Raw genomic sequence first — 19108 nt, 5'->3', positions numbered from 1 at the left:
TTTCAAACTCGCGCAATGACAATAGGAGTCTGAATAATTTTTCAGAATGAATACAAATGGAAGTTTATTCTCGGTGTGGGGTGGAAAATCCGTGAAAAAACTGCGATGCCCTACCGAATTATAACCATATCACGGGATCGATCGTTATGACGCGTTCACTTAACGTAATCGCGGTTCCAGATGCGATATATTGAAACGTATAATTCACTACAATACAAAATTTAAAACTTAATATATAAAAAGAATTAAATCAAATTTAAAAGATTAAACTCCATAGGAGATGTTTATACGTCCTATCTTTAAAAGTATGAAATACAAGAGTGAAATATTTTAATAAAACTTTTTATATTATAATATTAGAAAAAATATATTTGCAAATAAAGTATCAAAATGATACAGATACAGCAATTTATATTTTGTCTATAAAAAAAGTTGATTGTTAACGCAAACAATAAGTCTAAAACTTATTTGCATATTTTAAATTTTCCGTTAAAACTTAGGAAAACTTTCCACTAAAGAATTGCCGGTTTTTAATATATATATAATTATACTCTTTCTGTGTATAAAAAATACAGAGATATATAAATTAAATTTTTTTCTAAAACTCAGGATTTACATGATTAAAATGCACGACATTAAAATAAATGAAAGTCGTAAATTCCGAATTCGATGCATCGTTTCGGTAACTAAATTAACTTCGTCCTCGAAAAAACACGTCGACTGACAAAAATTGTCCACCCACTTGCGATCCGCTACTAAAATATGCCGTTAAACGTATGCGGCGTATATGTTTTACGCTAATTTCGCCGGTATTCGTGATTACTGGCCACATGATTTATTCGGGGGATTTAAATTAATCCGTCAAAGTAGACTAAAGTACTGATCATGATTCACAGAGTTAATCTGTAGGGCTAAACATGGCTTTGTGTCGTCTCATACTGTGTACGTTTTACAATTCAATTATTATAAAAGATAGTAGATAATATAAAAGTTGAAGCTATAAATTTCCAGCGACACATGTAAAATCCATGACACATAAAAAAATGTAAACAAAAAAATTAATCGATCAATCATAGCTAAATTTTTTAATTCGATCAATTGTAAGACGTATTAAAAATGTAAACAAATAAAAAATGTCTTGCTTACGATTTTCGTATAAAGATTATTGTTAGTTGTGAATTAAATATGATAAGACATTAAATCCGATTATTTTAATTCTCCGAATATTTTCTCCTAATTCTTATAAATGCGCTATGTTTTCTTTCTTCACCATTTTGGAGGTTTATAATTTGTATAATCTAATCACAATAAATCTTGAATTTATTTCGTTTTATCAAGAAAATTACGAAAAATATGTATATGCATACTAAACTATATTTTAAAGACTTAACTTGTAATAAATGTAATCCTGCATCAGCAAACGACAAAATAGAACCAAAATCTTATAAACACTTAAATATATAAACAAACACCACAACGAAATATAATATTCCCTATTTGAAGAAAAATATCATCATTTTATTTTAAATTTATTCATTTCATTCTATGCAAGAATAAAAAGATATTGATACAAATACGTGTGTCGAATGTAATATTTTCATTCAAACAAAATATATGTATATATATATATATATATATATATATATATATGTGTGTGTGTGTGTGTGTGTGTGTGTGTGTGTGTGTGTGTGTGTGTGTGTGTGTGTGTGTGTGTGTGTGGGCATCTGAAATTTCTTCAAGTATATTTATACACTGCATTAAAGCGTTTTTAAGGTTTTGGTACACGAAGCCGGAAATTAAAATCGATCGGGACGAATTCCGAGATATCTTCCGTAACGTAAATTTTTGGCAGACCTTTCCGGCCAATTCCTTTAATGACATTTTCGACTATCCCAGTAGTATCCCATCGCGTAACCAATCTCTCATCCCGTTTCCAACAGTGCCTACATCGATTAGTTCCGAAATTCAATTGTCGTGACGACGAAATCAAGAGAATCGAAAATACAGTGGGTAAGAAAAAAACAAAGGGTGCGTTGATAATGAAAAAGGACGAGATTTAGCGAGAATATTCTCGCGAAATTATCAATTGTCACCCGACGAAAATTAACCGGGAAATTTCATTCCAAGTCATACAATTAATTTTTATGTTCCCTTGAGATTCTTTCGTATGTGCACGCGTTGTTTATTTTCTGACAAAAATTATTTTCCGCTTTTTAACGATCGTTTAACAGAAGCTTCTCGCTAAGCGTCAAAAGATTAAAAATCCGTTTAATTTTTCTCCCTTTATTTATTCATTGTTATATTTCTCTAACTCGAAAATTGAAAAAAATATCGTAAATATTATATTATCGAGCATATAGTTAACGCGTATACTAATCTTATTGAGCAAAAAGCAATACGTTTTATGTTAAAGATAAAAATTTAGAAGATAATAAATCATAAAAATTTGTACGAAAAGTCGTACAATCATGAATTTCAATGAATATCAATATGATTACGATATTACAAATTTGATAGATTTATTTTCGCATTATTCTCCAACTATGTAAAACAACTATTCAAATATTTAAAGTTTTATTACATAATCCACAAATTATTGCACTTGAGAAGATACATTCGCGAGCAACGTTCAATTCCTCTTTATCACCTCGTTAATTGCAACGCTTCTAACTGTATGGTTTATACTCTCCGCCCAGCGTTTAGTACTTCGAAATCTAAAGGATGAGATAGATTCTCTTCCGACAGAGGCTCTCTTGTCAAGTGATATATTGCGACAATGATAGCTGTTGCAGCGACTTTGCCACGTGGCAATCCATTTGCAGTGTGTTTCATTGTTATCGTTATCGTCGATGATCAAATCATTTATCATCCCTCAATACCATGACCCTTTCTTGGAAATGTTCAATCATACTTTCATCCATTATTGCTCATTATAATCACATCATTTTGTACAAATTAAATTACTTACAAAATTAAAAAAAATAATTATTTGTACAAATTAAATTACTTACAAAATTAAAAAAAATAATTATTTGTACAAATTAAATTACTTACAAATTTCAAAAATAACTTTAAAGCTTTAAATAACAAAATAAAATTTTTTACGTAAAGTACAAATCCAATAAAAGAGGTTAAGCAATATTTCAGCAATATATCATTGTCGCGATCCAATTAGCAATAATAGGTAATGAAGTCGTATAATCATCCTTTAAAAGAAAAATGAGTCTAATTTTATATTCGGGTCGTTTTTGGTTATCGTTTTAGCTTAATTTTAAGATGTAACAATAACCAGAAATATTTACAGATATTTATAGAGAAAGATATTTATATAGAGCTTGTAATGTCCAATTATTTCCTTTATTCTCCAATAACGCCAATAGCCCCCTGCCCCTTCGCTCGAACACACACATCTTCTAAAAGTATCACATCCGAGTTGGCCAACAGAAAATTTGACCGAGAAAGGGAAGAGCGCAGCCGGTTCGCAACAATAAAAATGATTAATGCCTCGGCGTTAATTGTAACGTACGTTAATTGTAAACGTACGAGTAAACTAAAGCTAATTTATTAAGCGTAGCACACTCTCACTGCATATGCACGAAATGCTCTCTACGTGTAGTAGAAAAATAAAATAAAATATGCGAAATAAAATTTGCAATTTGCCGCGATGAGCGGCGTTCTATATCTTTACCGAGCGGATGATTGAAATTCTCACAAAAAACTGGTACCTTACATATTAAAATTTGAATTAACATTGTTCAATATAAATTCTTCTAGTTTTATGTAATCTTTAGTACATATTTACAACATGCATCTATATATATGCGTGTAAAATGTATCTTTTAATAATGCAATTTTATAATAGAAGTTAAAACATAATGTTGTTCGACATATATCGAGATTTCTATTTTATTTCTGAGACATAATTTTCTTGAGTAAATTTTGATTCTTCGCGATAAATTGAATAAATAACGAAGTGTTAATAAAATTTACTCAATCAATTTCTACTGCGTCGAATATTTACTTGAGAGATTTTTGTAAAGTGTAAAATTCGCGCAAAAAACCACATTAATCGAGTGACAGATATGTGCGGCACTACTACATGAATTAAAAAAAAAATCTTTTGGCGGATTTTCTGATTTATATATATATATATATATATATATATATATATATATATATGTACATACATACACACAAAACGGCTAGTAAATGTGAATGAGATATTTAGCCTCGTCTTGTTACAGCACAATAAACTAATTGGCACAATGTCGTTCGAGCGTAACGTTTTAATTAGGGATGTTATTGAATGGACAATATAGATATAAGAGGAGACTAACCTCGAGGAAGGACGCTGACTGTCAGCTGGCGATGTTGTCACGTGACTTCAACACTTTTCCGACGAGTTCCCACGGATGGAGCCAAGGTGACAAAATTACGAGAACTCATGCGCGAAAATGTTGGCGGAATAACGCGAGACCGAAATAATCTCGCGTATAAAATCGCGGATCACGAAGCGATCTTCGGAGATAAAAATCCGGCGTCCTCCGAGCAGCCGCATCGTAGACACGTGAACGTGCGTCTCTCGGCGGAAATCAATTACCTCGATTCATCGACAATAATCGCGTATTACTGACATGTCCATAATTTATCTCACATAGAGAATGTCGTTGAAATTGCAAGACGATCGATAGTCAACCCGCGCACGTGAGGTTTAAAATCGAATAATCGATCGACGCACTTAATCGCACTTGTTCGGCACAGAATCCGCGTTGTCTCACTTGTTCCAGCGTACCTCTACATGTTCTCACTAATCTTGAAGGAACGATAACGATGTCATCGAGAGCACCGCGAAAGGGCGCATCTATCGTACGGCAATTGCCGTCATATTTTGCCAGAAATGAATAGGACACGACGTTTCCGTGAGACACGCGTTTTCCCTCGCCTACGAATGTTTTCGACTAGACTGACTGTGGCAGAGGAACCGCGTGGCAGAGCCTTATACGGGCTGGCACGCTCACCCCCACTAACCAGCCAACCGTCTCGAATCATCCCCCCTTTCCTCCTATCGTTGCCGCCACCACCTCCCCCAGTAAACTTTGACTCATTTCAACAGAAACGCTCGCCCTTATCGCCCTTCAGGTATACTACGTTTCGAAGTTGCCAGCCTTAAACGACAAACGCACCCTCAGGGGAGAAAACGAGAGTGAAGTTCTTTAACCTCCCAGCGGGGGCTTTGTTCCTTCATCCTTCAATAAAATATTAAGAAATCTGAATCTTTGACAATCCGAGTTTTCACGTTGTCATCTTCACGATGCGACAATCATATATTCAAATATAGCTACTTATAAGAGGAAAGTCGTGTAGGATCAACCAGGTATGCATTTCGGTGAACGATTAAATATATCGACTCTAAAATCCCCTTTTTTTAACACTTCTTTGAATTTGCTCGTAACTTCTTAGAAAAAGTGGCTCTTCTATCGGAGCGGTACATCAATTAAGCTTTTTGTTTGACTTTACGATTTTCACCCTTGAAACACTGTGAGAAGTTGCATCGTTTTTAAGCAAGCGGAAAAACTCTAATAGTTTCCTTTTTTACTTTACTATAGTTTTACATTTTATTTTACATTTTTTACATTTTATTTTATTTACATTTTATCTTATTACGAAACTCTTAAAATTACTTTGAATTTTTGTATGGCTTATCTATTGCATTAAAATTTAAATAAACTTTCGTTTTTGTTTTAATTAATGTAAAAGAATAATTGTTTAATAAAATAATATCTATTTGAAGTAGATAAAATATCTTTTATTCCAGTTTTCTCTTGATAATATTATTGATTGTGAAATAAAATTTTAATATATCCAGTTAAATTTTAATATCAATATAAAATAAATGATTTTTGTCGAATTTAATATCAAAATAAACGATATGCTAAATTTATTATAAATTGTTGTTTAAAGAAATATCTCTATCAAATCTAATAAATAAACAAGAATTAAAATATTGGAACTGTTTATAATTCATGAAAAATGTAACGCATAGCATGTTCCTTCGGCAAAATATGACAGCAATTGATCGCGCATAGAAAAACTGCACGATTGATATATGATTGATATAAAACGAAAATAAGAGAATAAAGAAATACGACAATTACATTGTGATAAATCGCGAAACAAGATTTATTTATTTTATTATTTTGATTTCATCGCTTCAAAAAAGTGATAATTGAACGATTTTTAATTCCACTTCGATAGACTTACGCCGATTATTCGTAGGAAACGATTTTCTTGCATTTGTCGCGATATTTCGAAAGATAATGCTTTCGCACACCGAGCTCCTCGCGCTGTTACTTTTCACTCGAGTGTCGCCGCGCGAATGACAACACAAGGTGACCGCGTGTAACCAGTGACTGCGCGGACAAACACGCGCCGAATTCCATTGAATCACAACATGTGATCATCTTGTTGTCATTTTTTGTATCGGAAGCGATGTAAAATTCGAGAAATGCTATATTAATATAATCTATATAATCTATATAATCTATATAATACATGTATATATTAATATAACATATAATATTGCATCATTTATATACGTGTGTGTGTTAATTATATAATTGCAATAATTATAGTAATTACGATAATTAATATAATTACAATTAAAACAAAATAATTCTGCCTTTTTCATACAGCTCAATATGAAAGATAATTATAGTAATTGCAATAATTAATATAATTACAATTAAAAAAAATATTTTGATTTTTTTCATTAATTTTTTAATTTTGATTTTCAGCTCAATATAAGATAAAGTTAATTTGCAATTCGATTTCGAGCACAAAAAAAATTTCAAAAATATGTAGAATTATACAATAAACAGCAAAAGACAATTTCTAACATTGAACAACTATTACGCAAGAATGTAAGTTCAGTAATGGACCAGAAATTTCATTTCAGTATCACTAAATTTTCAACAAAAGCTGCGATGTTCGGATCTGCCATATTCGCGTGAGTAAACAATGACCTGTCGATAATGAAGTGTTCGATTCCTGTCACATACACGCACATATATACAACATGTGAACGCGTTATGATACGTATACAGTAGCGCATAAAATATTATTAACATTGTGACTAAAACACTTGATTACAGTCAGGAAGTAATGGCCCGTAAGTTACTGGATTATATAGTCAATATATAGTCAATATAGTCAATATAATAGAGAGATATATAGAGAGATTATAATATCGAAAGCATAACAAGAATATAATATCAGAGAAAAAACGCTGTACTATTTTACTTATTAATTGTATTATAATTATTTAAAATATAATGGTATAGTTTTCCTTTCTTTCGCTGATATCTTTTTCTTCATGAGCGAAATTTACTTCCGATGATTTGTGTTTTATTAATTTGTTATTATATTTGTCATTATATTTGTCATTATACTTGTCATTATATTTGTTATTATGACGCATTCACAAACTATTATATTTCTTCTATATATTTTTACATAATTAGATTTTTATAACAAGTAATTGGATATAAAAAAAATAATAATCCATAAATAATAAAAAAATAATCCAACTATACGCGCTATTAATTAGACATTTTCCGAGTTAGAGCGGAAATAATCAAAGGCAAATGGTTGATGGGTGAGGTGCATTTTCTTCCGTCGATAGATGCTCAAAATACGTGCACGGAATTAGGTTGAACCGTACACCACGAAGAACTGATTTTACGTTCAAATTAGTCTTGCTACGAATTTCCATTGACACTTATTAATTCGTTGCGACATATATATATATATATTTCTTTTTATACAAATAATTAGATACGCTCGAAAGTAACAGCTTTTCTCCAATTTAGTAATTATAAAAATTATGTATTAGAAATTAATTAGAGTTTCAAACATATTTGCTAATCATTAATTGTATTAATCGCTAAAACGTTCACAAAAGATGTATTAATTATATTTATACTGTGTGAAGAATACTTCAAGCAGGCTATTCTACTTTGATCTCTTTTTTTATGTTGTGCGAGTAATTTATGTCTCAGCTACATGAGAAACACTTACTTTTATTATTAAATACCTACTTTGGGATATCATCCATACGGTATCATTTGTACAGCGAAAAAAATAATAAATATCTTCATATTTTTGTTTTAATTCAGTTGGTCTTCCAGAACTAATTTAACGTCAAATATAACTCGTTTCAAAATTCTTCTCCAAAAACATTCATTATAAATAACAACTGTTTGATAAACGATATAAAATGTATCATTAAACTTAGCAAATAAAATGGAAGCAAAAATGTGCGAACAAACTTTAAGTACGTCAGAATGAAAGTAAATATGTTAAAATGTTCCTGAAACAATGAAAAAAAAAATCAACGTCAAGCTGAAAAGAATATCGTCGCTTTAGAAATTCCTAAAACAATGAGAAAAAAAATCAATGTCAAGCTAAAAAGAATATCGCTTTAGAAATTCAAATTTCAACAAAATTTGATACCTAAGTATTTAAAAAAAAATATGTCTCTTACAAGTGTCAAATAAAAACTGGAAAACTCTTTATATAAAACATCCTCTGTTCTCGCGAATTTTAAATTAAAAATTATCGTAGGAAAAATGTACGTCGGAAATATTTGCCTCGCGCAGAATTAAGTAGTGACTACGGTGTAAATGCTGTCGATTCAATTGAATTTCTTCGTCAATATTCTGCGAGGAAGCAGTAGGTCTCGCGAATGGAGAATCCCTCTCCGATTATCGATTCCTTTCTCGTCCCTCGCTTTTGCGCGCCTATTAAATCTCGGAGGCCTCGCGCCATCGCGTGGAAGTTATGCGGCCCGCGAGAACGGTTAACGCTCCATCGCGTTCGCTTCATTTCGAAAGGTATTTAGGATGCGCTCGCGTGCCGCGACGCGGTGAATCACGGCCGTTGTCTTGATACCACGACGAGCCGTGGCTCGGGCCATGCTTGAGTTTCGTCGCACTTGGATTCGCGAGACTACGGCGATGATGGTGGAACCCGATGAGCGATATATCACTTCAACCCTTCGATAAGCCGCCGCGACCGACCGCGGATCTCTTGTCCTTGCGTGCAGAGATTGTCAGAAATTAATTCGTCGATATCCGATAACACGGTCTAAGACGGTAATGTTTCCCGCTTTGATAGAAATGCATTTTTTTTCAAGAACGCGATTGAGGGATAATCGGATAATGCTTCCTTAAAACCCTAAAATGCATAAAATTTCGAACGCGAAATAAAGAAAAATCAATTCTAGTCTTTTGTTGTACATTAAAGTCTGCATCATCCGATTTCTTAACGCTATTAATGCATTCATTATTTCCAAATGTAGTTGTATACACACTTTTTGCAATATTTTCAGTGAAAACATGTTTTGCTCGTCGTTCAAAGCTTTAATTCATAGAGAAAGAGGGAAGAAGAGCTCGACTTTATTACTTTCTTAGCGATCAAAAAAAAAAGATTTCCTGCAAGTTGATTCAATTATTTATTGTAAATTCGTCCACTATTATCGATGCGATTCATTCAAGTAAATGGACATGTAAATACACGTGTTTTCCTTCATTTATGTCATTTTATTTACCGATTGCTTCTCATAATCATTCTTAACTCTTTCTTGTTATTCCGATCCACCAATTTTCTCTCTTAAATTATTCAATCAAAAATCGTTCTAATTTCAATAATATTCCCGAGTCTCGATGCACAGTGACACGAATACACTATGAGTGCATTGCACTAATTGCTGCTTCTCTAGATATTCGTAACAATTTGAGTGGATGTTTTAACGAGTAACTCGCACTGCGTTGTTTTACAAGTTTAAAGCCTACATGTCACTCGGAGATTCAAAAGCGGTATGTATTGCATTGTATAACGAAAAAGGTACATTGATCGATCAAAGAACCAGAAAAAAAAATAATTAAATTGAAGTTTCAAAATTTTTCTATCTCAAGATTTAAATTCGAATCACATCTTGCCCATAGCGGAGAAATTAAAATTATATCATTCTTTTAAAAAACATTCAAAAACATTCAAAATTTTTCTATCTCAAGATTTAAATTCGAATCACATCTTGCCCATAGCAGAGAAATTAAAATTATACCATTCTTTTAAAAAACATCTTGAAGATACATTTGCTATATGAAAAAGCTCGATATAGTTGAGTTGCTCATTATGAAGATGGTTTCCACATCGTCGATTTCACGATTATATCGTAAGACAGGATAGCTATAAAATATTTTTTAAAGTGTGATATATTATTGCATACGAGGAAAAAAATATATGTATACATTCTTCCAATATTTTATTTTTAAAGCATAAAATATTATTTGTCGTTTTATTTAAACTTTTTTTCATTTCCTATGATAAGATTTCTTCTATATTCACTGGCCGAAACGTATCTGAAATTTCTGCATTATATCTTGTACTTACTTATATGTTCCAATAGAATAAGAGAAATATTCGGCCTTTATTAAAAAAAAAGGGAAAGACTGTATGTTATTCGAAAGTTTTCCCTTGCCTGTTCTATGCTTTCTCGTGGCTGTTTTACACATGTTACAAGATAAACACACTTCCTCGATGTCTACGTAATGCAATAAACGACGGCCAGCTCGAAGGGAGTCGCCCTGCGGACATTAGAGTTATATTTCACTCGTTGATGTACCCGGTTCGCGCAATTCGCCCTACTATACATAACCGCTCGTATATAACTCCTTATACCTATATATATTTTTACTGTCAGCTATATCCAAAACTGACAGGACATTTATAGCGCCACGATACATATTATAAATTTTCTCTCGTTGAAAAACTCCAATTCATAATCGTTCAAAATTTTCCCATCATACAAAAATTAATCTATCTATGTAAATGCACCGCTTGTAAATTCTTCACTCAAATTCTGTATCTGTATGCAAAAATTTAGAAATAGGAATAGTTAATAAATAAAAATTCATAAAAATTAAATCATATCTGGGCTTCTTCAGCTTCATTTTAACTTTAAAAAAAAAAATTTCTAGAATTTCTAGAATTTAGAGAATTTTTTAGTTAAATTCATTCTCTCTATAATTATATCGAAATTATAAATATACAAAGTATGATATATTCAATCAAATATTGGATAGAGTCCGTAATCAATCTCGCGTTGATTTTTGCCTAACAAATTTCGACAAATACTATCTACTGCCGTGATTTTATAATTTCATTGTTAAATATGAATGCAAAAAGTGTGTTGAGCTTTTAGTAACGACATTTACTGGAAATTATTTATCGGAAGTTAAATTTATTGGTGAAATTAATTGCAAATTAAATTTTTCAATGTTCAATCGATCTGCATTTGGTAGTGTAAGAACATAGATATTGCACATGTAAATGTATTATGCTATTGGCTACAGAGAAATCATGTAATACAACGGTGAGCTTAATTTCCGGTATCCGGTATAAGATCTAGCTTGATTGCCAGACATTCGAAAGCGAGCGACGTAATGGCGACGTGGTAGGACAAGTGGCCATTTATTCAAGGTTGACAGATAAGCCGTCCGTAATTCAAGGGTAAGCAATATCGTGTGGGAAATCGCGATGCAATTAATCACCGAGCATTTCTTTGCCGATAATTGGCTGAACGCAGAAATAATGATACTCGTGATGGTCGAACGAGAAGTTTTGGCGTTTCAACAATTTCTTAATTGCTTTTAGCAAACTTGTATCATATTGTATCGTGCTTGAGTGTACGTTATTTACTCGTTTTTCGAAGCGAAAACGCGGGAGAAAGTCTCTTATCGAAGAGCGATGAACGAACGGATCGATGGAGCCTCTTTCCCTCTGCCACCATCAGACAAGATGGAATCAACAGAAATGTAAACCACATAACGTTGGATAATATATCATCGCCCCTCGATGCCTTTTCGTGTATCTTTCGCACACAATCCTCCCTCGTGAGCGCGTTCGTAATCCGGTTATTAAATTCTCAGATTTTATCAAACTATTTTATTTGACTTCATAATGACAAATTGTAAGATTGTTCGGTTTTGCGATTAAATAAGTTAATTATTTTTTTATAAAAACTTTTCAAGTATATACAAATATTTATGTTTAATTTTCTATTATATTCTTAAATTAAGAATAATTATATATATTTATTTTATACACATCTGCGACGCGAATATATCAAACAATTTTGCTGCTAAACAATAATGGACAAGTTAGAGCCGCGTAATCTATACATGTCCGATAAGTTGGCATTTCAGACATGTATAGATTAAGAATAAACTAACATGGCACAATAACATAGGAATACCATTATTTTCCGTCATGATTTCTTGCATCAGTGTATGCACACGACTTGGTTTCTTATCATAAGTGACACGTTCCATTGTATCGCGTGCGTCCTCGCAAATTAATTTCCCGTCTATGTTTTTCGAAATTTACATGGATGTACATTACAAGTCAATCCACATCCAACAAGAATAGCTAACTTGAGTTTACGCCAAGGATAAAGAATTAGAAAATTGAGAGCGCTAAAGCTCCATAAAAATATCGTCATGTTATAATTCTGTTGTGAAGCGAATTAACTTTTTCGTTATTACGTTCCTTAAGCACAGAGACAGCCAAAGAGTTAAAAAACTTCCCCAATTAAGAAAACTCGAAATTACTTTCTTGCTGTATTTAACTCGAAAGATTATTATAATTGAGAAAACGAGAATTTCGCCACCAAGACAAAATAATGATCTTTTTTATTTACATGCAATCTTTTTTATTTATATATTAAATTTAAAAAATTATAATTTCAGCTTTAATCGCGATATTTCTTCGATTTTTTAATGTATTATAATTTACTAAAATTTTCATCACGTATTTTAAACGATACTAAGGCAATAACAAAGAAAGTAATGTAAAATAAAGAAGAAAAGAAAGATACAAAAGAAGAGATATAAAAGGAAATCCCTAAAATTATACTTGAATTTCACGTTTCCTTCATAAGATAATCCTCCGAGTAATAATGCGGGTCGAAAGCAAAATTTGTATATGCGCTAAGCGAAATAACACATTTCAATTTCTGAAAAATCTAATAAAGAGAATAGCTAGAAATTTTTGTAATAAAATCTACAGTTTTTAATAAATTTGTGTAAACAGTGATAAATTTGGTATAAATATTTCAGATTGTTGGCTGTTGATATTATGCACAGAAAGTTTTTGATTTGTAATTTACTTACTTTTTTATAACGCGTCCTGCTGCCTCCTCTTTTCCTCGCTGTAAAATGTCTCCTGTCTGCAACCTGCTCAAGTACATCGTCTGTAAAAAGGAAAAAGATAGAAATTAAATTATATGTTATAGATTTTCTTCACAACAAGATTATTTCAGAAAACGCGACTAGAATTTGAATGATTTCAAATACATATATTTCAATCTTATAATGAATAAAAATTCTTATTTTTATTATTATTGTTGTTGATGAACGATTATCGTTGATAAATGCAAGACGTTTATTATTGGTTACTATCTGGTTCAAGGCTGGAGCCTGGCACAAAGCGGCTGAAACGCATAATTCAGTAGTACAGCAGTATGATTAAGCGGACGTACCATAGTCCTTCGCATAAACGTGGGGTCTAGAAATTGAACACTTGCTATGTGGGATAGGCGCAGGAGATATACCCGTTTATTTTTAAGGTAAGTTCACAGGCTCGCGAGACGAAATGAGATCGATTATCGCGTCGGTCTGCGGGCATGCGAGGTAACCATTCGAGCCCTTCCTTCGGCATCGAAACCTTCGTCCCGATCGTGAGACGATAATTTCTAAATTAAGCCCCGTCGTTATCCCTGCTCGCGAAGCACGCCTTTCCGTTTCAGCAACGTCATGTTATTAATGCTATATCCTGCCCATTTATACTGTCAATAATAAATGTCGCGGCTCAGATCATGAGCTATTGCGCAAAGATTTTGCCTCGCTTTCATTCTCACTAAATTATTTTTCAAAGTAACACGTATACATGCCGGAATAAAAAGAGCTTCATATTCATTTAACTGTCGATAAAAAAGCGGAACTCTCTAAACTGTAATATACAAAATAATAATTTTGCATCATAAATTTGCTATATTGTTTTCATGTATTACTCATAAAATAAATTACACTCACAACTACAAATTTATACAAAGTTCATTGTTTATGTTATTTAGTTTAAGAATAAATTTAAATCTCTTGCAATTAATATATAAAATCACATAACTCGTATAAAACATGATATATCATCAAAAAAAGATAATAATTTACAGAGTATATATGCGTAATATACACAATGCGTTGCGTAATAAAATGTCAGTGAATGCACAACTTTCAGCGAATGCATATATAAAAATGCAACGACACTAGGAAAAAACGTTCGTACAGAGAAACGCTTTTTCGACAAATGGATCGTGCTGAAGTAGAGAACTCGTGATGAGAGAGAGTTAATACATATTGATTAGAGCGTTCAAAAATTTAACATACATATATGTTCCTTTTCTTATAAAATAGTATAATAAAAATTTCTAAATTATTGCGTATTGTATCATCAGCACGGCAAAAGCAAATTATTTATATTGAGTTTAATTATAGATACTTTTGACAATTTAACTTAACTAATACTGCAAAATTTTACGAAGGAAAAAATCAGTTTTATAAAGATAATTATAAAGAAGACTTAATAAAAACTTCTGAGAATTAAAAATGAGAGTTCTTTGCGCTTTGATGCGTAATCGCGCAATAATTTAGACTCTGCTAATGAGAGCAAAATATTTAATGCCATTAGTTTTCAGAATGCAAAAAAGATTCACTTTAAAATACAAATTCGTGTCATTATATCAATTAACAATTTCACATAATTCTGATAAAATTTTCCGCGTTATAAAAGTTTCGTGTTCTATCAAAGAAGTAAGAATTCTGTCTTTGAAAATATAAGAAATCACAAGTACACAAAATTATTAAAAATTTACAAAGATGCTCTAATCTTTGCATCAATCATAGTATCAACAAAATAAAAGAAAAAGATATGTTAAAAGAGAAAAATATTGCAATACTACTAATAGTAAAAGTAAAGTAAAAGTAAAGGATAAGATATAGAGTTGAATCTTTCAGGCTTTTAAATCTATTGATGAAATTTTCCAATAAAGCAAATTTCCATACATCTTTTATCAAACAAGTTATTCATATTTTTATATTTTTAAATAATTTAAACTATTTACATAATTGATGTCTAACTTTCAAAATAAAAATTTAAAAAAATAAAATTTCAAATATTTGTAATTAGCAAGTTTTAATAGTGTTTATTACATTTAAATAATATTCATTTTAATTTAGCTTTGCGTAAAAATTTACTATTAATGTTTGACACAATTTATAATTTTTTTACATGCTCTATTTTGTCGTCTTGATTATACCTGATCACGTCACGTCAACCTTATTCAAGTCTCGAAAAGCGCAAAAGCTCTCTTGGTACTTTTGTCGAGCAAAAATTAACTTTGATGTTAGATCACAGTCTCACAAATAATGTTATTTATTTCGGTCAACATTATTTCTAGTATCAATATATCCTAATTAACCTTTAATGTGTGTGTGTGTGTTTGTGTGTGTGCGCGCGTGTATTTTCTCGTTCTCTTTATATGAATATTTAATATAGTTCGCCAACACACAATTTCGCAAAAATCTTCATAAGTTGAAAAAATTATATGAGAAAACTTTTAATATTTATAAACATTTAACCGAAACAAATCAGATTCTGTTTCTTGGAATAAATGATCGATAGCGCATGATAATGATTATCACATTTCTTGATAAAGGATACATTTAATCAAACTTAATCTTTCTGATGACTACGCATTGTTTTGGCACATGATAAAAATTGCTTTGAATATTTTCAAAGAATAATAGAAAAATGATCATATTGATGAAAGTCAGAATGTAACCAATAATAATTATCACTTTTAGTATTTTCGGAATTGTTGAAAACTAAAAGAATAAATTATCGAATAAGAATTACGCGATAAAATAGTCAAGAATTTTTTTTTACAATTTAAAAATACATATAAAAGCGCATGTATAGATGATTAAAATATATATTTCTTATATAAACATATCGTATTCGTCGTTCGATTAGAAATAATTAATTTACTTTTAAATAAGGATGTGTGAGATTAACAAACTTTGATAAAAAAATACGCAATGTTTGGAGGATTAGGAGGTAAAAATATTTTAGATGAATATGTGTGTTACGTCGTAAAGAAAAAAGTCTCGTCACGCACGACACGACTAAAGTTTCCCACATCGCAGTTAAAATTCTCGCAAAGTGGTAAACTCTCTTTCTTTCTATAGAATCATCTTTATCGTTCATCTTTCTTCGTCTTTCATCTTCGTTTGCATACGTCGGATATCGTAGCTTTACGAAGAGTGCTTTTTTCTTTATTTCCCTCTCTTTCTATTCTGCTAGAAACATCGAACCACCGAAAATAGACGGCGCGATATGTGTCGATAGCATCTCCTTTTATTACAGCCTGGAATATTGTAATCATGCGCGACCCTGGCTAACAGATTTTATCATGGAATACATTTGGAAAGGACCTTAATACGGTTTATATGAAACGAAATTATATGCGAGCATGCTCGAGACGTCTGCACACACACGCACATGCATGTATATGTGCTGTACGTCAAATAAATTGATGATTTTGTCTGACAAAGTACTAGTTGATAAATGTCAGGGAACAGAGTATACGTATTGTTCTACAAACAAATTATTCCTTACAAATTGTTTAATCAATGTAATATTTATTTATTTCCCTCTCTACAAGAATCCGAAACTTGTGATGCATCTCGGAGCAATAAAACACAAAATAATTTCAATTAAAATATTTATCTACGTGTAATTTTAAAATAATAAAAACAAAGAGAGCAATTAATAATTTCGTCTCTTCAAATATTGTCTAAATTAATATTCATTTTCTTCGTGACATGGTAGCGCATAAAATTATAAAAGTGTACGTTGTTTCGTATTCTAACCGACTATTTTTACCTTTTCTGCTTAACATCATTAAAGATTCAACCGATAATATATTTTTCACCGCGATAATCGAGGATTCTCTCCACGCGCGCTCGTAAAACTTAACGCATTACCGTCGGCTTCGTTATTTTTCTCACTTAGCGAAAAGAAATCAGCCGATTCCCCATCGACCCTTGTCGGTAGAATGTTGGAAAATTTTTAGTTTATACAACTGATTCGCTTGTAATATCGCTGAATGATTTATGTCTCAACGATCGTGGCACGAATGTAGGAAGTAAAGCAACACATGCTTCTCTCTTCTAAATGTTAACACAATGATAAAATATGACTAACATGTAACAGTTAAGCATGTTAAAGTTAAGCGTACAAGTTCTTTTAAACATAAGTCTTTCTTAAAAAACAACGTACGTTTGATATAAACGAGGAGTCCAAGTCAAATAGCCACGTTTTGCATTAAGCTTTTATCAAACGAATGTGAAGAGAAAGAAATTTAAGCGCAAATTACATGGTAAATGACAAGTTAACATACCTTGCTGAAGAAGTAACTTATCCAAGCGAAGCAGAACCTCGTTTTTATTTTCCTGAAAACTACCGGGTAGATCCATACACACATCCGCCGCAACGATCCAATCCGCGTACCACTGTTCGCCTTTATTGGTTGGCATGATAACCGCCAATTAAGTGTGGAAACCTAAAACAAATACAAATAGAATGTTAGTCAAGACGAATTATACAAAGCGCTTCCTGACTCAAATATACTCGGTAAGTTAATTACGGTAAACATGAATATGATAATACCTTGTTCTTTCAAATGATAAATGGTAAATCGATTTTTTCATAATAAAAGAATTATTCTTCTCTCTACTATTGTCGTTTGTGCAAAATATCAATTCTAAATACGATTCTACATTGAGGAAATTAAATAAAATATCAATCTCTATTTATTTTGCGATAAAGCAAAGCAATTTAAATTCACTGCTTTTTTCATGTTTTTTTTAATAATAAATTATAGAAAAAATATCCAAATATTCCACACATATATATTTCATATCAAATATGATTTTTATGTGATAAAACTGTCGCAAGCACAACAATATCGATTTTCCTGTTACGTGAATAAAACTCGGAGTAAGTCAGAACTTGATGTAAATCTAATTGTAAGTTTAAAATGTCAAACCCACAGTAATCTATGTTATTGGACGAGATATAGATGATTTCGCTTCGCATAGTTTCATAAATACATTTCATGGAATGTTTCGCGACTCCTTGTCGCGATTACTTTTCCTTGAGAACGTTTCAGAAATCATGGAGAGTCAAAAATAGACTCGCGATTTTTCGTCCTTATCGGCGCGACTCCTGTCACACGTGTGTCGGTGACACGTGAATCGTGTAGCATGATATATGCATCTCCCGTATAGACTAGGGACAGCTTGCATTGTCGTTCTAACAGCCTCGAATTAACTGCATGTCGTTTATATCGTCCGCGACGAACGAACTACGAAAATTAACGGTGCTCATTTTTTAATTAAAAATGGAATCCTGACCCTTTTTCGACGGCTTAATTATCACCCACGTCAACTGGCCACATTCTGTACGGATCCGAAATTATTCTTTCGCGTAAAAAAAACAACGATTAAGGCTATCAAACTTTACCAAATGTTTTTGCGCTTTTAGATAAGCAATGCCTGACGCTAGTCAATGCTATCGCTTCACGTGCAGAAATTAATCTATCTGAAAAAAAAATTACCTCTAACGCGCGCAAAATATTATATATGTGTGTGTGTGTGTGTGTTAACTTTTAAAAAGATCATTAAATTCTGTTCGCATCTAATTTTATAGAATTTTATAGATTTTTATAGAATTTTTAAATTCTTTACCATTCGTATGCTATTCTTTTTGTAATACGATAAATATGATGAAAAAATATATTATTTTATACGAAATATTAATTATAAAATATTAATTACGAAATATTAATTACGAAATATTAATTATAAAATATAACAATATTTTGCTCATAATTTTAATATCCTTAATTTAATAGTAGTAATGGATTTCC

At 31.5% G+C, this 19108-nt stretch overlaps 1 protein-coding gene across 2 annotated transcripts in view; it reads right to left on the bottom strand.

The window, feature by feature from the left end:
- Nucleotides 1–17739, bottom strand: part of LOC105251703 (pleckstrin homology domain-containing family G member 5) — a 116182-nt gene extending 98443 nt beyond the window's left edge. Inside the window, exons 1-2 of one of the 2 annotated variants that reach the window (XM_025413630.1) lie at nt 17579–17739; nt 13233–13312 (exon numbers count right to left, since the gene is read on the bottom strand). In XM_025413630.1, coding sequence (XP_025269415.1) covers nt 13233–13312; nt 17579–17714 — 216 coding nt within the window. In that variant the 5' untranslated portion in view covers nt 17715–17739. Of the gene's footprint in view, nt 1–4337; nt 4933–13232; nt 13313–17578 lie in introns of those variants that run through there. The other variant, XM_025413627.1, reaches the window with a different exon arrangement.
- Nucleotides 17740–19108: the final 1369 nt, after the last annotated feature.

This window comes from Camponotus floridanus, unplaced genomic scaffold, assembly GCF_003227725.1.
Source record: "Camponotus floridanus strain SB8 unplaced genomic scaffold, Cflo_v7.5 scaffold7, whole genome shotgun sequence".
Classification (NCBI taxonomy): Eukaryota; Metazoa; Arthropoda; class Insecta; order Hymenoptera; family Formicidae; genus Camponotus; species Camponotus floridanus.
This window is presented reverse-complemented; position numbering and strand designations above follow the sequence as displayed.